General features: G+C 43.9%; 2 protein-coding genes across 8 annotated transcripts in view; one reads left to right on the top strand and one right to left on the bottom strand.

The window, feature by feature from the left end:
- The window catches only part of cdc42bpab (CDC42 binding protein kinase alpha (DMPK-like) b), a 76,522-nt gene extending 59,292 nt beyond the window's left edge, over positions 1 to 17,230 (top strand). For 2 of the 6 annotated variants that reach the window (XM_046061181.1, XM_046061187.1), the window contains 23 exons: positions 231 to 379; positions 495 to 586; positions 1,153 to 1,229; positions 3,076 to 3,114; positions 3,735 to 3,854; positions 4,771 to 4,854; positions 4,982 to 5,087; positions 5,366 to 5,502; positions 5,856 to 5,995; positions 6,461 to 6,542; positions 6,655 to 6,874; positions 7,250 to 7,312; positions 7,526 to 7,779; positions 7,892 to 8,016; positions 8,210 to 8,424; positions 8,808 to 8,905; positions 9,214 to 9,298; positions 9,664 to 9,787; positions 10,050 to 10,167; positions 10,819 to 10,936; positions 11,070 to 11,227; positions 12,145 to 12,219; positions 13,949 to 17,230. In XM_046061181.1, coding sequence (XP_045917137.1) covers positions 231 to 379; positions 495 to 586; positions 1,153 to 1,229; positions 3,076 to 3,114; positions 3,735 to 3,854; positions 4,771 to 4,854; positions 4,982 to 5,087; positions 5,366 to 5,502; positions 5,856 to 5,995; positions 6,461 to 6,542; positions 6,655 to 6,874; positions 7,250 to 7,312; positions 7,526 to 7,779; positions 7,892 to 8,016; positions 8,210 to 8,424; positions 8,808 to 8,905; positions 9,214 to 9,298; positions 9,664 to 9,787; positions 10,050 to 10,167; positions 10,819 to 10,936; positions 11,070 to 11,227; positions 12,145 to 12,219; positions 13,949 to 14,080 — 2,811 coding nt within the window. In that variant the 3' untranslated portion in view covers positions 14,081 to 17,230. The remainder of the gene's footprint in view (positions 1 to 230; positions 380 to 494; positions 587 to 1,152; positions 1,230 to 3,075; positions 3,115 to 3,734; positions 3,855 to 4,770; positions 4,855 to 4,981; positions 5,088 to 5,365; positions 5,503 to 5,855; positions 5,996 to 6,460; positions 6,543 to 6,654; positions 6,875 to 7,249; positions 7,313 to 7,525; positions 7,780 to 7,891; positions 8,017 to 8,209; positions 8,425 to 8,807; positions 8,906 to 9,213; positions 9,299 to 9,663; positions 9,788 to 10,049; positions 10,168 to 10,818; positions 10,937 to 11,069; positions 11,228 to 12,144; positions 12,220 to 13,948) is intronic. The other 4 variants (XM_046061182.1, XM_046061183.1, XM_046061184.1 and 1 more) reach the window with 4 other exon arrangements.
- A 763-nt stretch (positions 17,231 to 17,993) lies between these two features.
- Positions 17,994 to 25,460, bottom strand: part of fzd3a (frizzled class receptor 3a) — a 23,065-nt gene continuing 15,598 nt past the window's right edge. For both annotated transcript variants that reach the window (XM_046061189.1, XM_046061188.1), the window contains exons 4-9: positions 23,937 to 24,399; positions 23,541 to 23,840; positions 23,170 to 23,421; positions 20,172 to 20,320; positions 18,912 to 19,169; positions 17,994 to 18,806 (exon numbers count right to left, since the gene is read on the bottom strand). In XM_046061189.1, coding sequence (XP_045917145.1) covers positions 18,548 to 18,806; positions 18,912 to 19,169; positions 20,172 to 20,320; positions 23,170 to 23,421; positions 23,541 to 23,840; positions 23,937 to 24,399 — 1,681 coding nt within the window. In that variant the 3' untranslated portion in view covers positions 17,994 to 18,547. The remainder of the gene's footprint in view (positions 18,807 to 18,911; positions 19,170 to 20,171; positions 20,321 to 23,169; positions 23,422 to 23,540; positions 23,841 to 23,936; positions 24,400 to 25,460) is intronic.

Below are 25,460 nucleotides of genomic sequence, written 5' to 3' on the forward strand. Positions count from 1 at the left end.
TAGATAGTGAGTGTAAAATATGAAATCAATAAAATTGCTGCATTATTTTAAGATAGTAAGATGAAGTGTTATTTGGCGTTGTTTTGCATTTAGGATTTCAGTAATATTGACAAACAAGTCTAAATAGATTAGCATTATCACAAGTTCAGTTCTTATCCTGCCTATCTCACATTTCTAATTTGAACTCCATCTTTCAGTGTTGTTACTAACCTTTCTCACATCTGTTTCAGGACATGCCGTGGAAGATGCGGCGCTTCGCCAAGCTGGACATGTCAGCCCGTCTGGAGCTGCAGTCGGCCTTGGACGCTGAGATCAGAGCCAAGCAGAGCATCCAGGATGAACTGAACAAGGTTAAGGCCAACAACATGTCCACAGAATGGTATGGAAACAACAACAGTAAAATAATTCTTTGTTTCTGTGAGTCATGATTTCTGAAAAAAATCTTTAAAAACTTCTGGATAATATTTGATACATCATTGTCTCTGATCCACCAGTAAACTGCAGGATGTGGAAAGTAAAAACCAGGAGCTCCTGGCTGAGATCGACAGGCTTAAGAAAGAGACAGAGGAGCTGCGGCTACGAAGGGGTATGTAAAAATATCTCAGCCGACATTTCAGTTCTCTTGTCACTAAAATGCACAAAGAACGACGTGGTAGTCGTTGCTTTGTGTTAACAGGTTTATTTTTACTCTCTACTGTGGCCCCTAAAGTGCAAACGGCAAATTGTTGCAGACAAAAAGACACTTTTGTCATTACTATTAATTAATTTTGCAAACACAGTGGTCTTAGAGAACTTCAAATACAAGTTTACATTCTTTCAAAAATATATGGGATAATACTTAAACGTACACTTTCTCTCTGTACATTCCATGCTGATGGTTGAATGAACACTGAAACTTTTCATGAGAGATTATCAGTGCAAACAAGGGATAACTACAACCAGGGACCCAAATTAGGAGCTTTTGCGTGAGAAGCCATATTTCAGAAATAAAATCATGTGCTATGTACATGAAAATGGATTGTTACTTGGGTCATATGAAACACTCCCTCACTTCTTAGAAACAGCCCTGTGACTCATTTTGTTTAAGTCACCCTTTGATGTTTTAATATCACGTACTTAACCACAATTGTTTTGTTTGTTCTGTGTCTGTAGGTGTCAAGCACCAGGATTCCCAGAATTCCTTCTTGGCTTTTCTCAATGCCCCCACCTCAGCGCTAGACCAGTTTGATGTAAGTATTCAAGACAGAAGTCCTTGCAGGGGTTAATTTAAATACAGTTGATGTGAGCACCCATGTATGTAGCAACTATGTCTGTAATTAAAGATTTGAAATCTGTGATCATTACCCACTTGGAAATCACAAATCTCATAAATCTGCATTAAGTTATATCTGTACTTTTTCTTCACGCTTTTATGTTGTTTTTTTTGTTCACATGAATTTTCCAAGATGTTTATTTTTGTTTGTATCTTCTTGGTTGTTTCCTTGCTTCATTCTCTGGTACATCAGGACTCTTATTCCTCATCCTCATCTTCTTTAATTGAGTTTTGGGAAGACGTAAGTTTCTCTTGGCTAGGCGGAGGTCCATTTGTGTGTATGTAACAGTAGCTGTATACTGTAGGACTTTACCAGCTGAGAAAGCATCATTGTAGCTGTTAGTAGGCTTTACCAGCTGAGAAAGCATCATTGTAACTGTTAAGAAGAGCAGAACCACTGCTAAAAAGTCAGTCCTGTCATTTTAACAAGATCTAAATGTTATATTTCTTAAAAGACAATGGAAATACATGAGGTTAAGTCATTTGCTGCTAGTGCTTATACTTTTGCAGTGTGCTACCCTTGTATTCAGCTGCTTGTTAGTCCCTGTAGACTAGTAGGCTATTTGAATGGCTTCACTTTGGCTTTCTAGTGTTAGAACCTCAAAGTACATTTTTTAAATCCTCAGTTATTTTAGCCAGAAAGAGAACTTGAGTCGTCACTGTGTCTCATTCTGACTTTCCCAGCTTCTCCTTTCCCATCACCATGTGTATTTTTTCCATTTGCAACCATCCATCCTCTCCATCCTCTGTCCTGATTTCAACCCTGGTGGACGTTCAGTAGTCTAATGCAGTGACCCCAACCAAGGAGTACTTGAACCCCATCTGACATTTTTGAAGTTATCAAAAAAAGCTCAACTGATTAACTCAACTAAAATATTGAAATTGTGATTTAATTAAAGAAACAGATCCACATGTTTGTGTTAGATAGATAAATAAACAGCCAAGTAGGATTACAAATTGGTGTTATCTTTAGTAAATTTACAACAAGTAAGCTTCCCATTTACTCAAGTCAGTTGTAGCACATTAATACTATGTGTTACAATTGAGAGCGCAAAACTTGTAGAGAGCAGGGAAGTTGAAGTATTTAAAAGTAAAAGTAACAGATAAACTATTGTTAGCTAGAAGTAATTGGTAATTGCTAATTATACATTAAACTATTTTGAAATAGTTAGTTTAATGTATAATTAGTTTAAAGTAATGTATAAAAAAATTAAATAGTTAGCTAAAAGTAATCGGGGGATCCGGTTTGAAATAGTTAGTGTTAGTTTAATGTATAGTTAGCTTAAAGTAATAGATAAACAGGTGAAATAGCTTAAATTCATGGATAAACAGTTGTAATAGTTAGCTACAAGTAATTGGGAAACAATTTTGAAATCGATAGCTTAAAGTATACATAAGCAGGTGGAATAGTTAGCTAAAAGAGGATAAATCACTGTATGTTGGTTATATTAAAAATATTGGAACAGTATCCACTTTGATATAATCAGTAGTGTTAAATACCATCCAGTTTAAAAACCATACATAAGAACATGATGATTGGTGCGGAAGAAGAGGTATTTAAGATCATCTGACTGTAAGTAGGGGTAACCCTACTTTATCAAACAAAATGGTTGGGGACCGCTGATCTAATGTAATACAGGCTAATGTTACCATTTTCATGTTTCTACCCTCAGTCTGTTTAAATGTATGTTTTCAGCTCTGTTAGACAGACCATTCACTCATCTCTTTGTCTCTGCCACTCTCTGCCTCTCCTGCCACTGAAGCGCTCGCCATCCATTGGCCCAGCTAGCAAAGGCAGACGTGTAAGCACCATCACTGTGCTCTGTGATCTTATTGAGCCTTTGTAAATGTGCTGTCTTTTCCTTGTCGAGTTGATTTTTAATTTGTGTGCACATTTCCTGTGTCTACTGTGGCTGTCTGGTTGCATGGCAGGGATGCTGAAAATTTTTTCGTATTTATGTCGTCAGAGTGTGTTGGAAAATGTGTTGGGTTTTTCATATTTTATACATGCTGGGTTTTGCTGTGTGCTGCCTCTGTGCATTGGTGTGTTTTTTCTTTTTATTCTTCACTGTAGCTTTGTGAATGGCGATGCATGGTGTATGGTGTACACGCTTGTGGTGTCTCCAATTAGCATGGCCATTGGGCTGTGATGTGTTCCCATGTGTGATAATATGTGGGGTTCAATAAAGTTGTGGTCAGTTCTGCTCTGTAGCTTTGAAAGTCCAGTGGATATGACCACATATCTTGACCACAATCTGTTTTCCATTTGTATATCATGGCATCTGCCCTTTTCTTTAAGCATGGATGCTACATATCTGGTTTGTTTTGTTGAACTAACACTCTAACTTCCCTCTCTCTTCCTCCTCATCTTACTTTTCCCTGTGACCTCTCCCACTCCTCTATCCTGCCTCTCTCTCCTCAGGTGGACTCTATGGATAACTTCACCCCCTCCAACACGCCATCCCGGGAAGATGACCCTAAATCCCACCTCAAGTCCCGCTCGCGTTCACCCTCTATGGCTAGTGACGTGGAGCCCATAGAGGTCAGACAATCCCTTAGTCTGGGCAAGAAACAAGTGTTTTTGTATAGAGGCTGTGATCCTAGTACTTTTTAAATGACTGTTGGCAACCTTAAGTTGACAACCACTGCAGCAGTGAAATACAATAGTATTAGTATAGAATCTGGATAGTGGTCAGATGCAATTTCCCATCCTGTTGGTTAGAAAACCTCATCAGGAGCCTCTCTTTAAACCTGGCATCTGTATGTCTGGCATGTCGAGGAACAAGAAAAATGGGTCCAAATATTCCTTGTGCCGATTCAGTTGACAATTTACTTGCTCAGACCAACTCACAATACTTGGCTTGTCAAATAGGTCAGCCCTTGTGAATTGTGAGTAACTCAATTATGAAGAAATGCGAGCACTACAACTGAAAAGAATTAGAGCCCACCAGTAGACTCCAGTCTAAATTGAACTTAGTGTGTTCTCAGACTGTTGTTGAATATGGTTGCTGCAAGTGAATACCAGTGTCCTAATTATGACTGTCTGTGGTGCTTGTTAACCGTTTTGCAGGTATGCAGATATGACTTGCAAGTTCCTCAAAACAAAAAGTAATAATGTAGTTATCCTGAAACTAGTAGAACGCTATGGATGTGAACAAAACAAGATGCAGTTGCAGGCCATCACCTTGCCCATCGCCTGCTATTCTACTAATATGAGCATGTAGAAAAAACACTGTAGACCAGTTTTGATGGTCAAATCCATACAGCCAATAATTTTGTCCCCTCCATTTTCCACTTTATCTCTGACCTTACTCACAGAATGTCTTTCTTGACATTTTCTTCTTGGGAAGTTTTGGCCTATTAACCAAGTTTTATGTCACTCATATATTGGTCACAAACACAGCCAAGAAACAGTGATGTATGTCACTGCTTAATGCTTTTGTTTTTCTGTCATGCAGTTGATAGATCATCCTCCTCGCACAGTCCAGACCCCAACCATGCGCTCAGGAGGGTACGGCAGTATTGGACGCTCCTCACCTAAGGTTAGATGTGTGGTTTTTTTTTTAATGTAGGATCACACTTGATTGTTGGGACAGTTTTGCCACAGTAAACATCATGTTATGTTATAGCCACTGATTATGTCTATCTTGCTCATTCATCGCTCCACAGCCCAAAGCACATCAGTTTGTGGTGAAGTCATTCAACACGCCCACAAAGTGCAACCAGTGCACTTCCCTCATGGTGGGGCTCATACGTCAAGGTTGTACCTGTGAAGGTAAGGACAGGAACAGCGGAAGGTGAAGCAAAATAAAAAATCTGTTTTCTGCTAACTCTGATTTAACCGATTGGATCTCTATAAAACACCCAAACCTGTATAATAGTTTTACTTTAATGATTCAAATTTATATTTTCTCATGGTAAAGTTCAACAAATGTCCGTGGAACTTAAAGATTGGAAGTACAAAGCTAAGCTACAAAGCTTTGCCTTTTGCCTTCATTGATACTTGACCAGTCAAACCTCTCCTATTTTGTCTCCCTCTGTCTCCATGTCCAGTGTGTAACTTCTCCTGCCATGTAACATGTGCGGACAAAGCTCCAGCTGTGTGTCCCGTGCCTCAGGACCAGACTAAGGGCCCGCTGGGTATCGACCCTCAGAGGGGAATTGGTACCGCTTATGAAGGGCACGTCAGGGTAAGTAAAACTGACAAAGACCTTGGTTGTCTTTGGCCCCAGAGAGTGACTCGGTCTGTTGAAAACAATGCAGATGTTTGCAGACCTTGAGACAAGCCCTGGTTTCTGAGTTGTTTGCGTCATCTTAACTCAAATAAACTTTGCCTATCGCTCCCCCTGATTTCTTCCTGAATCCACAAAGAGGAAATCTAGCTTTCGGAGGACATCTGACTTCCAAACTATTTTTATATATGTTTATATAGTTCTGAACTGGCACCTTTACATTTATAACACTGTAGAAGGTGTTTTAACTATGAGCTATGGTACAAGTCCATGCATTATATCACTAAACCATATCTTTGTGTGTGTTGTAGGTGCCCAAACCAACAGGGGTGAAGAAGGGTTGGCAGAGGGCGATGGCTGTGGTGTGTGACTTCAAACTGTTCCTCTACGAACTGGGAGAAGGAAAAGCCACGCTACCAAGTGTAGTAGTCAGCCAAGTCATAGATATGAGGTAAGAGAAGTAGAGAAACTCCTCTTGGTGACTTCAAATGCTGTACTTACTTTCTTCTAAATATCCTGGTGTCTTGAATCCAAGATAGTTTACTATGTACTTCAAACAAACAATAAAACAAGTAAACTAACTGTAGATATTAGTAAAAGTGATGTGGAACTGCTAGGGCTGCAGCTAATGATTATTTTTATTATTGATTAATATGTGTTATTTTTTAGATGAATTGTTTAGTCTATGAAATATTAAAAAACGGTGAATTTCTCACGGGGCCGTCTGAAACCTTAAGATATTAGAGTTACTGTTAGATATGACACAGAAAAACAGGAAATCTTCATTAAACTAGATAGTGTTTTGCATTTTTGCTAGAAAAGCATCTGAAAGAATTGATCAACAAATAGTTGCAGATAAATTGTCTTTGCAGCTCTAGGTCATGCATGTCTAACCTTTGATTTCCTGTTAAATCAGGGATGAAGAGTTTTCAGTCAGTTCTGTCCTGGCCTCTGATGTCATCCACGCCAGCCGCAAAGACATCCCCTGTATATTCAGAGTAAGTTCTGTTGATTGTCTGTCACTGAAAGTAAAAAATAATAAGTGAAATATCGCTTAATACTGTAAAAAATCTAATGTGACCCTTCACCCTGTCCCTCTTCCTTCCTCAGGTGACAGCGTCCCAGCTCTCCCCCTCCAGCAGCCACAAGCCCTCCATCCTGATCCTGGCCGACAGCGATCAGGAGAGGAACAAATGGGTGGGCCTCCTCAACGAGCTCCACCGCATCCTCAAGAAGAACAAGCTCAAGGAGCGCTTCGTCTACGTGCCCAAGGAGGCTTACGACAGCACCCTCCCGCTCATCAAGACAACACAGTCTGCTGCTATCATAGGTGGGCCTTCAGCACTCGCATTCCTGCTCAAAAAGCACAGAGTAGCTTGGCAAAGAGAGTAACTGAACAGGGTAGGGCTACAAGAGGTATTATAGAAAGCAATTTAAGTATGTCACTGCTAAGCAAGGTCCCAGATTATCTTACAAATAAAAGATCCTTATTTGTGTATTTGCAGTGGAGTGTAGTTGCTCCAGACAGAGCTGTTTTCACAGACTACTGATTAGATCAGAGAAAGTCTCTGAGCCCGGCAGTTTGGTTTCATCATGTTATGAAAATAGAAACTAGCAGATTAGAACATTATTTGAACAGAATGTCCTTTTATGTCCCCTTACTGGCACTGAAATGGCCGCCTTGCTTCATTTGCTTCGCCTTCAGATCACGAGCGTGTCGCCCTGGGCAACGAGGAAGGCCTTTTTGTCATCCATGTCACCAAAGATGGTAAGATCCACACTTTTTAAAATCTTTGTTGACTTGTTTCGTTTCCTGTCGAATGCTGTTTTAAATGTTTTTATTAAAGAGTAGGTATGTTGATGTCACTCCCAAAACGGCCTGTTTCAGTTCCTCCTATCTTCACCACATCTTTTCTCCACTCCCCTTTATCCTTTTATCTGCACTCCTTTCTTCACCCCTGTCTTCTCCCTCCATCCGCAGAGATAATCCGGGTGGGTGACAACAAGAAGGTGCACCACATCGACCTGATCCTACAGGAGCAGCTGCTGGCGGTCATCTCCGGCAGGAACCGCCACGTCCGTCTCTTCCCCACGCAGGCCCTGGACGGCCGCGAGACTGAGTCCTACAAGCTGGCTGAGACAAAGGGCTGCCACAGCATTGTCTCAGGCCCCGTCCGCAACGGCTCGCTCACCTGCCTCTGCGTGGCCATGAAGAGGCAAATCATATGCTACGAGGTGAGAAAACACTAACAGATTTGTTGAATATAGTAGACCTCGTTCTTTTTATCTAGTGGATATTATTTGCTGCTGTAAAAAACAGTTTCCAATTTGTGCTCCTGCACACCAGGTGAACAAGAGTAAAACACGTCACCGTCGGCTGCGAGAGGTGCAGGCCCCGGGGCAAGTTCAGTGGATGGGTCTGCTCAGCGAGCGTCTATATGTAGGATATCAGTCTGGCTTCACCCGCTACAGGTACTCTACCTGTTAATCAACTGACCTACATACAGTGTTTTTTATCCCTGGAATATTAGGTTGTTGTCATGTGTTAATACAAATCCAAAGCTACAATACACTGTTAAAAACGGTGTATTAATGTATTTCATTTCTTATTAAATGACAATCTGAATCTAACAAATCTGACTCTGTTTTCCGATGACCTCCACAGTGTCCATGGTGACATGTCCCCTGTTAACCTCCTCCACCATGAGGACCACACCCTGGCCTTCATCCCGCAGCAGGGCCTGGATGCCCTCTGTGCCGTGGAGATTTCCAGCAAAGAGCTGCTCCTTTGCTTCAGCTCTATAGGAGTATATGTGGACTCCCAGGGCCGCAGGTCCCGTCAGCAGGAGCTGATGTGGCCAGCTGTTCCCATCGCTGCCTGTAAGTGCACTGCATGAATGAATGTTCATTTTTATGGTTATAAAACATGCAGGTTAAAAAAACACAATGTCATGAGTCACATCCCCTCACCAGGGACAGTTATAACAGTATAGTCACTGTATTCACCATGTGCATGTCTACTGTATAACTTACCATGAGATCATATTATAACAAATGAACAAAGTCTGTCAGAAAGACAAAATGAAAGGTATGTTTTTATTTTTTTAATACGTTTAATGCATCTGTTGTGTGTTTAGTGTAATGCACATCATGATAAAACATTAACCATAGGAACATACATCTAGTTCAAAGAGTCCTGACCATAGAAAGGGACTAAACTGTACCAAAGACACACTATACAACTCGTGTTTGTTTCTGTTCAGGCTACAACGCCCCCTACCTGTCAGTGTACAGTGAGAACGCTGTTGATGTGTTTGATGTCAACACCATGGAGTGGATTCAGACCATCCCTCTCAAGAAGGTCAGTGCAGGGGACTGCGGCCTGTTGTGAATATGACATGATGAAGCCTCAGCAGCAAGGGAGTGTCAAGTAAATTAGACAGGTGGAGGCATCTCTGGCTCCACCTGGTGGATTAGATGAATTCATCTCTGCTCCTGTCACCATAGTAATCTGATCTCATTCTTCTTCCTGCCACATTAACAAACCAGATTTTGACATTTCCTTTACTTCAGATTTTACATTATAAAGTACATTTCTAGAATAAAATGGATGATTACTGGTCAGAAATTATTTATTGCTAATTGATTAATTCTCTTCTTCCCCTTCAGGTGCGACCTCTGAACGTTGACGGCTCTCTGAACCTGCTGGGACTGGAAACAGTCCGGCTTATCTACTTTAGAAACAAGATGGCCGGTAAGAATTTACAAGTGTATTGTGTGAAGCTTCACATGGCTAAAAACTACAAACATGTCAAGGATGACACAATAAAGTCTAGGATTTATTCTTTTGTGATCTGAAAAGTAAAACGTTTCCAGCTGCTGATAGAGGCAGTTGTCATTGCAAAACTCTTTAGTTGATGGGCAACTGTAGAAAATTGAACTATTTTAAGCAGTTTTGTCACTGTGTAATAAAATCTGTCTTGTATAATATATTTTGTAGAACAAAAGCAACTTCAGTAACAGTAGAAAGTTTGACGTGTCACTCTCAGCCACCAAAGTAAATTCACAACTTGGAGTGTTTAATGTAAACACGCCCGTGGCTTTGTTGTGATCTTCCAGAGGGTGATGAGCTGGTTGTCCCGGAGACGTCAGACAACAGCAGGAAGCAGATGGTGCGCAGCATGAACAACAAGAGACGCTTCTCCTTCAGGGTGCCTGAGGAGGAACGACTTCAGCAGAGGAGGTAGTTTACCTGCAGCGCGAGGACTGCAACAAAATGTGCAAACTGTTGAGAGTAGAAACTAATAAAACAATGTAGTCAGCATTGAAAACATCTGCCTTCTCGCTAAGGAACACCAATACAAAACCTTTATTACATGTTGAAGATGTTTGACAGCAAACCATTCACAGCAACACTGTGCCCATTGCCCATAAGGTAGAATTCATTTTAATGGAGGAAAGTACTCACTGAGTACTGAGTTTTCTATGTGTGTTTGTGATTCCAGAGAGATGCTGCGAGATCCAGAGATGAGGAACAAGCTGATCTCCAACCCCACCAACTTCAACCACGTGGCCCACATGGGACCAGGAGACGGGATCCAGATCCTTAAAGACCTGCCCATGGTACATCTACACACACATTACACACACACATACACACTTTCATAAATATATATAGGTGCACACGCAGCATCCTTAAAGACTGGCAAACACAGGCATGTACTGGGAAAAACACATGAAATAAGCACATTTATACACACAAACATATAAAAACAAACACAGTAGGACTGTTTAAGATGCGTGTGTGTGTGTGTGTGCAGACGTGCTTCCACAGAACCCTGTCCTTTATCCTTTGATGTCTGCTGTAGCATGCCAACACTCTGGGATTTGAGCAGAGAAAGTAGCACAATTTTCAATTTATTCCATATTTTGTAAACTAACCTGAGAGGCCTAGTTGGATCATGTAATGATCCTCCTCTCCCTCATGCTTTTTTAATCCTCCAAAGTTCAGGTTGTGTGTTTATGGAGACCGAGCATGCTTGTCTATTTGTCTATCTGCCCAAACCTCAATCACATACGGGCCACATTTGTGTTGAGTTGTCTGAGCATGTAACGTTTATAGCTGCACCCTCCTCACTCCTGTCCCCCGCACTGCACTCTGTCTCGTGTGTGTGTGTGTGTGTGTGTGTGTGTGCGTGTGTGTGTGTGTGCGCGTGTGTGTGTGTGTGTGTGCGTGTGCGTGCGTGCGTGCGCTCTGTTGTGTGTTTAAACCAGAACGTCCGTGTTCAGGAGAGCCGCGCGGGCTTCAGTGGTTCAGTCAGCATCCCCTCCATCACCAAGAACCGGGCCGAGCCGGGCCGTTCCATGAGCGCCAGCAGCGGACTGGGCATACGTGAGTAACAGCAGCCCTTAAACTCTGTCAGATCCAGAGCCGCTTTAGTGGCAGGATGGACCTTTTCCAAGTGGCTACGTGCTTGGTGCTGTCCCCTGACTCCCTCCACTCGTCCTCCTCTCTCTCTCTCCAGGCTCATCCTCCCAGAATGGCAGCGCTCTGCGCAGAGAGATGTCAGGGGGAAGCTACGGATCCAAGCGGCAGACCATGACCTCTCCCTCTGAGAGCTCCCTGTCCTCTGGCGGAGGCATGGACTGTGGCGATGCTCCGCTCTCCCAGTTTGACAGAGAGGTCAGTGAATACATTGAAACTGAACATACAGCTTCATGTGCGGTTGACTGTAAAGACTGCTATAAAATACTGTCTCTGTAAGAGAGGACTGCGAGTTTGGCGTGGTCGGCCTAAACAACTAAGCTTGTCTTGATTGTATATTTTAGTTTCTACTAACAAATCAGGGCACAGATTGTTTTACAGCCACTTTATAGATCCGAGTACAGAATTAATGTCAACCCAGCATCAGCTTTGTATGAACAAGTCCAAATGCAGATGATTGTTTCCTTGCCATGCGATTGTAGAAGCTGGATCAAATATTTGAAAAACCCGATCACATTGTTCCCCATTGAAAGAACTCCTCCCTCTGTCCCATCTGTCACAAACATCCCGGCCTCTGGGTGCAGGCCTCTCACCTCATCCCACTTCTCTGATTGGTTAGCTCCCTGTGATGTCAGCGCTTTGTAGTCAGATCAATGAGGTCTCTCCCACTACAGACTGTTAGTGCCTTACCCCTAAACACGGTGACACTGATTAATGTTTATTATATCCCTTTAACACATCTTTAACTTGAGTCAGGCAGTGGTGACGTTTTGTCTCAATCATCACCTGTGTCGATTCATGTTCATAAAACATAGCGACCCCGCAGCGTTGGTTGTGGAATGCCCCTCACAAACTTAGGATCAAACATTAACTGCAGTAGCTTTTGCGGTTTTGGGCAACTTCTTCCCCTATTCCATCCACTCACCCCCAAACCGCCTACCATCCTCCCTGTGGTTCCTCATCCTCATGGCCCATAAGCCTGGATGCCGTCGGCTTCCATTTTTGCCCCATTCCTCGCCTCCCTTCACCCTCACCCAGCTGTGCCTCGCCCCCCCTGCCCCCACCCCAGCATGTTGTCTGTGGGCTGGGCGCTGAGTCTGAACTCTCCTCTGCAGTGGCAGGCAGTCTCACCATCGGAGAAGACCCCCGATCTGAAAAGGGCTTTAAGGACCCTGCTTAGTAAGATGAAGGTAATGTCAACAGCTGCAACGACTGCACCAAACACACAACTGAGAGCACTGTGACACTGAATAAGCACCCACATGCAGAACACAGTGTATTGTTTACGAGCAAACACATTAGCATGAGGTGCATTTAGAACACAAATACAATCACACGTTGTTACCGAACCTTTGGCCGCCCCACAGCCCCTCGCTGCACCATTCCAGCCCCGCCATGTCGGCAGCCTCTGATGGCTTGTCACATCTGTCACTGGAGCATCAGCTGCTGCACCATCAGTCAGTCCCTCACCCGGCCTGTATCATTTTTGGCTGCTGATTAAATGGTGCAACGCTGCTCGGCCATTTTGCATCCTTCTTCCTACCGCTGCCAACCCAGCCAATCACAAAGCATGTCTGCTTCCACACAGCTCCCTGACAGCCTGCCCATGTTTCTAAAAACCAGGCCGGAGGGATCTATAATAATAATAAGTACGCTGTGTAGTCAGTTCAACCAGGGCCCTGCAGGAGATTACTCTTTCTGAAACAATTAAATAAATCACCTGACAACATGATTGATTATAAATTGGATGGAATGCAGCTGCACGGTTTGGAGTGAATTCTGACGCACATCTCTGGTTGAAATTACAGTTACTGATAAATATGGGTGGAAAGGCTGAGTGCTTTTAAACATAAGGTCACATAGACAAAGATATATACACAATGTAGCTGGGCAGAGCTCCTCCCAATACACAAACTCTGCAGGAGTGTTATACATCGTCGGCTTTAAAGAGCCAGCGTATGAAAAGACACACAGCTGCCCATCTACATTGAGTCCTGTGTGTGAAAGGCTCCTGTGTGTGCGCGCCGCATCACAAGGTGTGAATGTGTGATGTTCACAGTTTCACTGTAGACAGTAGAAATGAGAGCGTAGGATGAGTGTGCTTATAGGTCAAACATGTTTGTGCACGTTTAGATTGGAGCCAAACCGAAGACGACTGTTGTGCAAAAATGTGTAATCATACAGCGCATGAGATAATTATAAATCCCCTAACCTGAGGACATTATCACTGAAGTGGAAAGAAAACCACAAATACTAAACCACACATGTCCTGTGTTTGGACCAAACTCTCTCTTCTACAGTGCTCTGCTTGTTTGAAAGGGAAGGCGTGGCAGGCACCATGTCTTTTATTTTGGATTAAACTTCCTCACATAGGGGCGATGCAAGCCAGTATGAAGGTTTAACCCAAACCCCCCCCCCCCCCCCCCCCAACCCCTCACTCCTCCTCATGTGGCCTGCCTGCATGTTTGTTTTCCTTCAGCTGATCATTTCTGGTCAGTTGAGCTGTTCATCTGCTGATGATGCGGAATGTAGTGGAAGACGAGGTGGGAGCAATGTGATGCAGTCTGACTTTACATCTGTCCTCCGTCCCAAACAGCAGATTAATTATAAGCAGAGAGAAACGTCCTTTGTAAGTATGCATGCCTACCAAGCGCAGAGCAGTGAGTCATCATCGGACAGTCCAGATAGAAGCAGTCATTTAAAAATATATAGTTACTTTTATTTTATCCCTATATCAGCCCCCAGACAGAAACATGGTCTTCACTCTCCTGAATCTGATTTATAAGTACTGTAATGTTTGTCATAAGGTAGTTACATCATCTAATTTATGTATTTTCACCTCACCCCTTTTATTTTTTCTCCACCCCCAAACTTTCCTCTTTCTTTATTTGCTTCCTGACCTCTCCTACCCTCCTCCAGGACTCGGACTCTCCCCGTCACTCCACGGCCTCCAACAGCTCCACCTTCAGCAGCCCTCCCAGTCCGGCCTCCCCACACAAGACCAAGTCCCTGTCCCTGGAGAGCACAGACCCGATGGGCTGGGACACATGAGCCTCCGGCAGCCTCTCGCCCGCCCATCCCCAACCGACCGACTGCCGACTGACCGACCAACAGCACAGGACTCCAAACCCTCCTCTTCCTCCTCCACCGCAGCCTCTCACATCCTTTCTGAATACTTCCCCTCACTGCCCAGAGAACTGCACCTCCTGATGAACATTTGTCCCCCTTTACGGCGTCAATTTGTCTCCCGTCGTTCTTCCGAGACGGGGCAGAAACACTAAAGAGTCTGCCGTCTCTTTGAGGGAAACTCTGAGGGAGAAGTTATCAAGAGTTAGTGGTAGTGTCCATGTGGGTGCTGATGTTTGAGGGTGCAAATGTGTGTATGTGTGCGCGCTTGCCAGCGTGTGTGCATGTGTTTATTCAGAAAGGGCATATGATATAGGAATGAACCCCCCCCCCCCCCCCCCCCCCCCCCCCCGTTTTTTGCTATCAACCGAGGCTTCGAGCTTCGCTGACACTACTCTGTCCACCGCTCACCCCGATTCATTGAGAGACTCGGAAACCTCACAATGCAACAAAAAGAGAAGAGGATTATTATTGAGAGAAAATGATTTGTACTTGTACATAGGACCCTTTCGGTTTTAGGGGACAATATTTTAATTTATTTATCTATCTTAGACAAGGAGAGGGAGGTTTTGCTTCATGGCCTGAATCAGACAGATGGAGTTTAAACCTCTCCTCACTTCCCTCATTTGCTTTCTCTTTGGGTGCTGAAAAAAAAAAGTAAAATGTGAAAGAAAAAAAAAAGTGAGCGAGAAAGGAAAGCAATGAATTTATTTTTTTTTGCTCATACTAAGATACTAAGTGCAGTGACTTTATCATATTTTTTTTATTTTGACCATCAGCGAAAAGCTACATGCAGCGATAATAATGCCGGCTCATATGACATCATCACAGCTCCTCTGTGCTACTCTCTTCCTCATTGGTTCAGCGCAAGTGACATCACCCAGCCAAAACCTGGACGTGTCCTCCGCTGTAGTGTAGACGCTCCACTTAGCTGTACAACCAAACCGACCAACTCACAGGTTCCCATCACAATAATGTACATAGGTTCAAAGTAGAGAGTAATATATGATAAGGAAAATACTATAGAGAACTACACAGGAAAGGAAAAAAAAACCTCTTTGACTTTTATTTTATTTTTATTTTGAGTGATTTGGGGTTGTATTCACACAAAAAGCCATTTTAAACCACTTTCCAGTTTTCTTTTTTTACCAATTGATTTTAAATTTGTTTGTTTTATATTGTATGTATGACACGCGTTGTGTTAAATTTTTTTTTTCTCCCCCCACTGTTTTCGTTTGAGTGACGAAAACCCTCATATGGATCGACGCTACTTGCCCATACTGTAGAGTGAACGCGTGCATTTATCACAAACCTCCTATTACACATTTATCTGCGCACACACATACTGAGGGTGGTGTTTTTTTTATGCCTTGTCCTGCTCCTCCTCCTGACTGTTAGAGGAGAAGTGGCTCCGATCATTTAATCAACAGCTAATGTGTGTTTCTAAATTCACTGTGGTACCCGGATGGAGAGGACCAGTCCTTCCACTGAGCTTGATTTAACCAAAAATGGACAAAAAAGGGGGGACTTTGTGACTTAGTGTTGTGCTTCTGACAGAAAGTTGTGTTGATCTGTTCAAAGCGACATTTGTACGAGCTCTTGATTTCAAAAAAGAAGAAAGACACTAATATGAGAATGTAAACACAAGCTGCAAGAAAGTCAGCACTTGGTTCCCGTTAATCTTGATACACTACAGTTAAAATAATCTCAGTAAAATTAACAGGGCTGGAGCACTAACCCCCCCTTCTCCAGGCGGGTTTTCTTTGGCAGAGTGGAAAGGCCTCTGAAAGAGCATTTTATGGTGTTGCAGCTCCTGGCTGCAGAGCAGGGCATTCACAGCCAAAAACCTGTTACCTCTGTTCATCTCCTTCAGTTTACAGACAGATTGAAGGGCATTTTACTTGAGGAACCGCTCAAACTATGTGCACGGAGCTGAAAACTGTCCTCACGTTAAATACTAACTAATGTATAATAACAACGCACATCCTGTACTTATACTGGCCTGTTGTCGGTGATGGGATGAGTGTACAGTAAAGTGTCCTGGGTCACAATCATCCAGTTTATTCCGCTTGTCTTGTTTGTTAGAAAGGGAAACAAAAACAAGTACTTTAGTGGTCATTCCTGCCTGTTGAAACACAACAAAGTAGCTCTAAACAACCCATTCCAAGTGTTGTTTTTTTTTTTTTTTTTTTGTATTCCGTTTTATATGAAGAGAGAGGGAGAGGTGTGGAGTGCCACAGCGCGACTAAGCTGGTTTTATTCCAAACAGTCACCTCTTAGAAATGTTTTAAGCGAGTGAGTGTCCTTACTTCCTGCTGGAGTTTCTGTAGAATGTATTAGATTTGGAGAGGAAACTGTCTCAGCCAGGTGTTTTATTATTGGCCAATATTGTACAGAAACTGACCCTAGATGTCCCAGTTTAAGGAGCGGGGAAGAGAAACTCAGGAAATGTCAGAACCAATGAATTCTTTTCATTTAGATGGAAATGTTTGTTAGAGGTTTGATGGGTGGCTGGAGTGAGTGAGGGAGGAGTGTGGCTGTGGTGTACAGTAGATGTGACCCGGGTGGAGACAGCAGGGAGAAAAGGTGGCGAGGACTAGACGATGTAAAGTGATGTTTTCAGGGGTGAAGGGTGAAAGGTGCTTTGATGGTTGAGGTGCCACAGTGGTAACATTTGAGAGGAAGATCTAAAATAAAACTATTCAAACGCCTTTGCATTTCAGTGAGGTCTTATCTACAGTACCTTCTATATTATTTTGCTCTTTCATATCATATTACTTTGTTTTTTTTTTTTTCTAGGATTGCTTTGTAATAATTTGTACAGTTTTGCATGTTATAGATGTAATCATTTTGTTTTCGGTTTGTTTTACTTGGACTTGCTCCTTTTTGAACGGTTTGGGCGTTTTACTGAGGATAACCCACTACAGGTGATGTAGATTCTTTTTTGCACAAAAAATATTTAAGGTGTAAGGTCAAAACAAAATGTATGGAACTGGCTGCCACACTTATGTGGAGAACTCATATTAACCTGACTCCGATGTATTTCAATAAAGCGGAGGGCTGTTACAAATACAACCCCAGTGTGTTACTGTGTGGTCATTACTTCAGAGAAATATCCTGTGACCATTCTTTAAAAAAAAAACTTTTATTACAAAAGAACAAAAAAAAGTTCAGTTTTAACATCTATACACAAGTTTCGCCACTGGAGGAAGTGTTGGTCTACCGTTTCACAGTAGCTTACAGTAAGGACACATTTTAAAAAGGACAAACTACTTGCAATTTGACTCTAATGGAAGGGCACAACTATTCACACTGCAATGATGTGTTCAGACAGAAAGCAAAGTGAATTGCCGTAGCTGTACGCTCACTAGCAGCCTTCAGCTTAGTCTGACTGTTCTTTCGCTTTTCCTCTCCAGTGTTGTCTCTTTTCTCGTTTATGATGCAGAATCAAATCCCTGGCATACGTTCGGAATTGAAACTTTTTCAACTTTCCATTGACTTTGTATATCATCATGCCGCCTGTCAAGTTCTCTTAGCATTCTGTCTGAACACACGGTCATAAGGCAGGAGTTTGGATTCAGCTTTTTTCCTGTATTTCAGCCCTTGCATTCTGGCATCCAGTCATTTTGTTCAGGAGAGCTTTTGTAGAGACTGCTTCACAAAGGTGGTTTGATACCTTTCATGTGGAGTTTGGGTGTGAAAGAAATCGCCTTTTATAAACAGGGTGAAAAGCTGAAGAGGTGCAAAATTCAAATGTAGCAGGTAAACCTAAAAGAAATCCTGCTTTCGTCCCGAGCTAAAAAGCAGACTAGAAGAGAGAGCCTGTAAAGTCTTATCATCAAGATCCTGATCAGAGTCCTTTTTATACAAACAAGTACAGCACAAGTTATAATAAAAACAACTATCCAGTGCAGTCCGTCAGTGTCGGTCACATGGCTGGCTCAGTAATGTAGTCCAACAGTGAAGCCTTGCTGTCATTTTCCAGCATTTGCTATCCACAGGTCACAATCAGTACTACAGAATCCATCGTGGTTTTGTAAACTGGACAAACATTATTCTGAACTTCAGTTTTTGGGATCAGCTTGAAGGTCGAGTGAAGCTGAGAGGATGTTTTAAGGCATCAGTCCACACTCGGTCCTCTTAATTTGGCTGGATGTAGCCTCGTTGTAGCTAACTTCATCAGTAAACTGGAGCTTTAGTTTTTGCTTCAGCTGAGCTCCCAGATTCACCAGGAGTGGATCCCACAGTGTATCCTGTCCAGCTTACTGTGGATCCTCACACATTCTTCACCTTTCTAGAAAATGAAAGAAGTCATCTTTCCTACTGTCATCTACCCATCCTGTCACATCTTCTGAAGTATCCGGGTAAACCAGATTACAGTTCGCTGCCTGTTCAGGCTGTAGCGCCGTCCTCCTCCATGACCCTGTGGATCCCGTTTCCAGGGACCCCAAGAACTGCTTGGGTGCCGCTGCTAAGGTCTCGGATGCTGCTGTGCCGCGATTGGCTCTCTAGTCGCTGGGTGGAGCCATGCCGTGATAGGCTGTCCAGGCGATTGGTGCTGCAGTGTCTGGACTGCGATTGGTCGTTGAGGCGGGGCATGCTCCCGTAGGGCAGCCGGTCGTCTATGGCCCGGAAACTGGAGGCTGTATATCTGGGATGAAGAAAACCACCAAACACAAGCATCAGGAGCCGGACTGATGAATTGATGAATGCAGCACAGACCCAAAGAAAGAAAGATACGAGAGCTCAGACCCACCTGCCGTCTCGGGAGCGGTGCAAGCTGCCGTGGTAGCTGCTCATCTTGGAGCGTGCGCTGCGGACCGAGCCAGCCCGGCTGGTGCTGGCGCTGGGCGGTTCATCCAGCATGGCCAGGTGGGTAGATGAGGCGTGGGTGGAGGTCCCCTGGGTGGACGTGCCCCGTGACTTCCTGACGATAGGCGTGTTGGGGTCCCTGAGCAGCAGCTGGGTGAAGTCGGGCTCCTGGAGCACCTGTCGGCTCTCGTTGACCATCGCGCTGCAGCGGGGGAGGGACGGGGACGGGGACGGGGAGGGGGAGGGGGTGGAGCATGAGGAAGTGGAAGAGGAGGAGGGGAGTGGAGGCAGGGAGAGGCGCAGGAGGGAGGGGAGAGAGAGGGGGAAGGTAGTGGGGTGGTGGGGATGGTAGAAGAGGATGGAGGAGTGGGTGGAGCAGGCGGTGGGAGAGGAGGTTAATGCTCTGAGTTTGGAGGGGAGGGGAGTGAGTGCAGAGAAGGGCCTGTGTTCACCAGCAAGCCACACACACACACACACACACACACACACACACACAGTGCTACAGCTAAACTCGTTTTAACACAGACTGAGCTGGAGGCACCTGAAGACGTTTGTTGGATCTCCCCCAGCAGAGACTGAACTCCCTGAAAGCAACACCATGTGTATCATGTGTGTCTCCTCATTTGTCGGCGCTTAAAGTGACAGAAAATATACACACAATTTGAATATCTCCAGTGAGCCTGTTCAATATTTTTTCATTCAAATCATCAAATTTCACATCTAATAAAGAGAATAACGTCTGTTTTTACAAAGAAGTCAGGAAAGTGTTGAACCTGAGACAGTGCTGACATTAGGTCCATTTATTATCAGTGTAAAAGGTAAGAAGAGGATATATTGAGTCTGTCTGACATGTGATCTGTGTTAGCTGAGACCAAACAAACAGTTTCCAGTCACTGTTTCTCACCAAATAAGAATTGTGTGTTTCATGGTGACCTACTCTACCAGTAGTCAAAACTGAAATAAATGAAATATTTAAATCCACTGCCATTTTCTCTTAATTGAATTGTCTCTACAAAGAACTGAAATGCTTTGCATGCTGCTTGAGTTAAAAATACTGGGAAAATACCTTTTAAAGAGAGTTTGTCACTAAAATGTTCAGCATCAAATATTTAAAACCAATTTCTGTAAAGCTGTGGCAGCAGAGTGGACGGCGTAGTGATGGAAAACATCGTGAAAACACCGCCGGTGTGTAGAAAGTACGTACTCTTTGCGTCTCTTGCCGTGGAAGAAGCTGGCCCACTCGAAGCAGGTCTTCTTACTGCCCACCCAGAACACAGAGGGGATTCCTACGATCAGCATCATCAGGTACTTTATCAGGAACAAGGCGAGGTCAGGACGACTGGTTTGCTCCACCTACAGGACACACACACACACACACAGGATATGTTTATTGTTTGGGGGGGGGTGTGAAAAACTGATCAGTCGCTGTCAGTGAGTGTGTTTGGTAGACTTGCGAGGATGCAGAGAGAGAATAAGAGATACTCTGTATGGCTTCAGGGTAGGAGTGAGTGTGGCGGAGAGCTTGTTCAGGGGAGGGCAATCACATTCCATTTCCAACCCAAGATTGAACTATAGCATTGCTAATGTCAAAGTAGAATTATATCCAGAAATCTACGAAAATACGCTGAAAACAAAGAACAGCAGACGGTGTGGACGCTGCACTAGAAGGAATCAGTGATGTACTTCCACTGAGTCGGGCATGTAAACAGCAGCACTAATTAAAAGCTTCACGCCTGCTGACAGCGGTGTGTGATGTGTGTCCATCCACAATTAGACGGTCAGCAGTTCGATTCCCTCCTCCAGTCTGCAGAAGTGTCCTTGGGCAAGATACTGAACCCGGTGAGAGTGTAAATGGAATACGTTTCTGAAGGTGCAGAATTTTTACATTTTGTGAAGGAGCAACACATGTGACTTGTCTAATGGTTGATCATATGTGTGGATAAAGAGTGAATAAATGTTTTTGGGGGCGATGAGGTAAAGAGAAACAAGAAATAAGAGACAAGAGCAGGAAGACGCTGTGCCGAGTCTCCACACCGCTGCTTTCCGTCATAGCAACAGCACTACACAGAAACACTACCTCCCAGCCTCTCTTTCTGCCTCTCGTATGTACACACACAGATGTAGTCATGATGACCTCATTATGAGTGGGCCAGGCTGAGAGCCCCGAGGCTCAGCGATTCCACAGATACACTCATTACAGCGGAGCGATAAGAGACTGAATGACTACAGCCAACATCCTCATTAGTGCCTGTATGTCTAAAGTTGTGCTGCAGCTTAAGGCTCCAATATCAAACCCAGTGGCCAAATAGTTGCATGTAGTTTATTCAAGCCTAGCCTATTATTAGCGGTAAGACTGGAAACACAGCCTACTTCTCCTGTTCCTCTGACCAATCTCACGTGGCTCAAGTCAGTCACTGCTGTGTGCTGTGGAGAGGAAGAGCCGAGCAGAGTGGAGGTCCGAGCCTCAGGGAGGGCTTTTAAGATAAATATAGTAAGGCATTTTGAGTCTAAGCTATCTATTGACGCTATGTTATTGACTTTGTGTGTGTGTGAATGCATACTATACGTGTGTGCGCTTTCATGAACATAGTTGGGTTGGGGGGGGAGGATGGTTGGATCTTTGTGTGATTTCACACCTGGAAGCATCTGTACAGTGTGCAGCGCTCATGCAGCGTGTGTTCAGATGTGCTGCAACTATGATGTGGTGCAGCTCGACCCCACTGACCTCTCACACAATGCAGTGTTTACGTGACAGATTAAGAGAACGACTCTGACCTTACTCAATGCTCTTTGGACTCACGCATCTCTTCCCACAGCTGTAACGCTGTCATTACAGACCGCGTTTTTGCGGTTGTAGCTGCTAAACTTTGAAACAGCCTTCCACCTTTACATCAAAACTCATTTCTGTAGGTTAACCTTTTTATAAATCCTCATTTGCCTTTTAATCTTTGTCTATTTATCATGCATATGTACTTCCCATGTGTATATATGTCTGCTTGTATATGTGGATTTTTTCCTTTATGTAAATTTACTTTACTTAGTGTTATAAGTGCTATTTAAATAAAAATTACAACTGTTTCAGGTAAAAGGTGTTTACCTGCGTCGCTACTTCTGCAAACACATGAAACCTAATGTCATCATACATTTTTACCCTAGTTAATCTGAGAGCCAGATTATTCTATCACATAAAATACAATTCAAGACAAGCGACTATTTCTGCTACAGAAAACTGACTCCCTGATAGGGTAGGACTTAAACATGACAAAACAGCACACACGTAAGCTAATTTTCTGCACCGCTGCAGAGAGCAGTTTGAATTATTAACAGCTCTATCAGGTGAGATGCAGTGCGTGTACTGATGCTGGAGGCCACTGCAGCTCTGGGAAGCAACTGAGCTGCTGACGACGAGCAGCAATAGAGTTATCGCTCGATTGTCTCGCATATGACCGCGAGAGCCAGTGTGTGTGCACTTTGGCCTGTGTTGGACATTGTGTTTAAATGCACACAGCATCCAGTCATATTCAGGACACACAATCTCACAGAGCATCTTCCTAACACATCTGGTTATCTGCCGTCTCCCAGCTGTTCCCTCCTGCTCTGTCTTCTAGCTTCCTTGCAAAAGTCCCAGTTGTACATTTAATGAGCGCGAACATCTGCGCAAACTATGATGAACGTCAGTGAATGAACGCATCAGTACCTCCAAGTGACTACATATGGGTTTCTTAAGTGGTAGTGAGGGTTCATCTGGGTTTTTCTGGATTATGGGATATTATGTTTGCATACAATAAGACCAATATTTTATATTGCATTAATTGGTTACATGCAACGAGGTAGAATCTAAATGTTACAGGTGCTACATGTCTGTGTTGCAAATAAATATTTTAAGTTTCCTTCTATCAAAAAGGAGAGTTAGTTACTCGTTCTCCATCACTACTGTGCATTTCCTTTAAAGAAGACAGTAAGATCTGATGGCAGCACCAGGTGACAGCAAATACGCATGCTTAGCTATTTTCTGTCTGGAACAAAGAAACTAAAAATATATATTTATAGATTTGTGCCTTAAGTGGATTTTAAAAAAGAAAACCTCAAATTATACTTAGTCTTATTCAAGACCAGTGCAGGCTGCAAATGACTAATGATTACTGTTAAAACACAACACAGAGCTCCTTTAGCGTAAGTCAGGTCAGAGTCCGGTGTATTACCTGGTAGGGGCAGGGGATGTGGTAGTCCCTACACTTCTCCTGGACCCAGGTCGTCTCCCAGATGCCTCTGTAGCTGTTCTCATAAAGGTAGCAGGCCAGAACGGCCAGCAGAGGGACCAGGTAGAGCACGGAGAACACGCCAATACGAATCATGAACTTCACTAGTTTCTCCTGATTCTCCTTCTCCAGTGGGATCTCCATGCGGACTCGGTTTAGTGCTGCTATGCCTGCCAGCAGCAGAGCCACACCCACCTGGGATGATACGACAGAGGGATGGAGTTATGGTTTTTCAGTCATCAGTATTAAAAGTGTAAAGTAGACAGTACTGTATATTTTTACAGTAGCTCTTGTTCTGTAATACTCTTCCTCACCACTACGTCCAATCCCAGCGGGGCCAGCAGGAACCAGCGCAGGGCCGTCATGTTGTACAGCCCTACAAAGCAAACACCACTGACGCTGTCTCCCTCGATCTTGTTCATGGCGAGCAGGGTTACTGTGAGGACACCAGGGATGCCCCAGGCACAGGCGTGGAAGAGGAGAGCCTTCTTCTCTATTGCCTCACTGCCCCACTTGGGAACAGCAGCCAGGAACCAGGTGATGGTCAGAATGACCCACCAGACACTGCCGGCCATGGTGAAGAAATACAGCACCATGAAGAGAAGGGTGCAGGCCTGGGACAGAGATAGAATGTACAGGTGGAGGATCAATACAAACATCTTGACAGTACAAAACCAGCAGAAAATACAGTCAAGGAAATACTTTCTTACCTTGTTATGGGAGCCTTGCGTCACAGTTGAAGCCCTAAACCTCCCAGGACTCGCTGCGTTACAGGAAACTTTGTCCTCCAACAGAAACCCCAGGAAGAACACCAGCGACACCATCATGTAGCACACGGCATAGAATATAATTGGACGCTCTGGGTAGCGGAAGCGCGACACATCGATGAGGAATGTCAGGAAGGTGAAGAGGGTGGCGGACAGACAGACGATGGACACCACCCCGATGAAGTAGCGGGCAAATGCCAGCTCCTCGCGTGTGAAGTACATGTTGGGACAGGGGGGAGAGCAGTCGCGGACCCCCATGAAGGAGTAGCCGAGCTCGGGGTCGATTTTGAGTTCTCTTGGACACCAGAAGCCGTAGTCTCGCTGGACGGAGACGGGGGTTTCGGTTGTGTCCGAGCTGGACAGGAGGTCTACAGGACGGGGGTATTGCTCGTCACAGTCTGGGAACCTGCGAGGAGATGAGGGCAGATTACATATATTGCCAACATTATACAGTGCCTAGCGAAAGTATTCGGCCCCCTTGAACTTTTCGACCTTTTGCCACATTGCAGGCTTCAAACATAAAGATATAAAACTGTAATTTTTTGTGAAGAACCAACAACAAGCGGGACACAATCATGAAGTGGAACTAAATTTATTGGATATTTCAAACTTTTTTAACAAATAAAAAACTGAAAAATTGGGCGTGCAAAATTATTCAGCCCCCTTAAGTTAACACTTTGTAGCGCCACCTTTTGCTGCGATTACAGCTGTAAGTCGCTTGAGGTACGTCTATCAGTTTTGCACATCGAGAGACTGAAATTTTTGCCCATTCCTCCTTGCAAAACCGCTTGAGCTCAGTGAGGTTGGATGGAGAGCGTTTGTGATCAGCAGTTTTCAGTTCTTTCCACAGATTCTCGATTGGATTCAGGTCTGGACTTTGACTTGGCCATTCTAACACCTGGATATGTTTATTTGTGAACCATTCCAGTGTAGATTTTGCTTTATGTTTTGGATCATTGTCTTGTTGAAAGACAAATCTCCATCCCAGTCTCAGGTCTTTTGCAGACTCCATCAGGTTTTCTTCCAGAATGGTCCTGTATTTGGCTCCATCCATCTTCCCATCAATTTTAACCATCTTCCCTGTCCCTGCTGAAGAAAAGCAGGCCCAAACCATTATGCTGCCGCCACCATGTTTGACAGTGGGGATGGTGTGTTCAGGGTGATGAGCTGTGTTGCTTTTACGCCAAACATAACGTTTTGCATTGTTGCCAAAAAGTTCGATTTTGGTTTCATCTGACCAGAGCACCTTCTTCCACATGTTTGGTGTGTCTCCCAGGTGGCTTGTGGCAAACTTTAAACGAGACTTTTTATGGATATCTTTAAGAAATGGCTTTCTTCTTGCCACTCTTCCATAAAGGCCAGATTTGTGCAGTATACGACTGATTGTTGTCCTATGGACAGAGTCTCCCACCTCAGCTGTAGATCTCTGCAGTTCATCCAGAGTGATCATGGGCCTCTTGGCTGCAT

The sequence above is a fragment of the Micropterus dolomieu genome, linkage group LG10, assembly GCF_021292245.1.
Source record: "Micropterus dolomieu isolate WLL.071019.BEF.003 ecotype Adirondacks linkage group LG10, ASM2129224v1, whole genome shotgun sequence".
Classification (NCBI taxonomy): Eukaryota; Metazoa; Chordata; class Actinopteri; order Centrarchiformes; family Centrarchidae; genus Micropterus; species Micropterus dolomieu.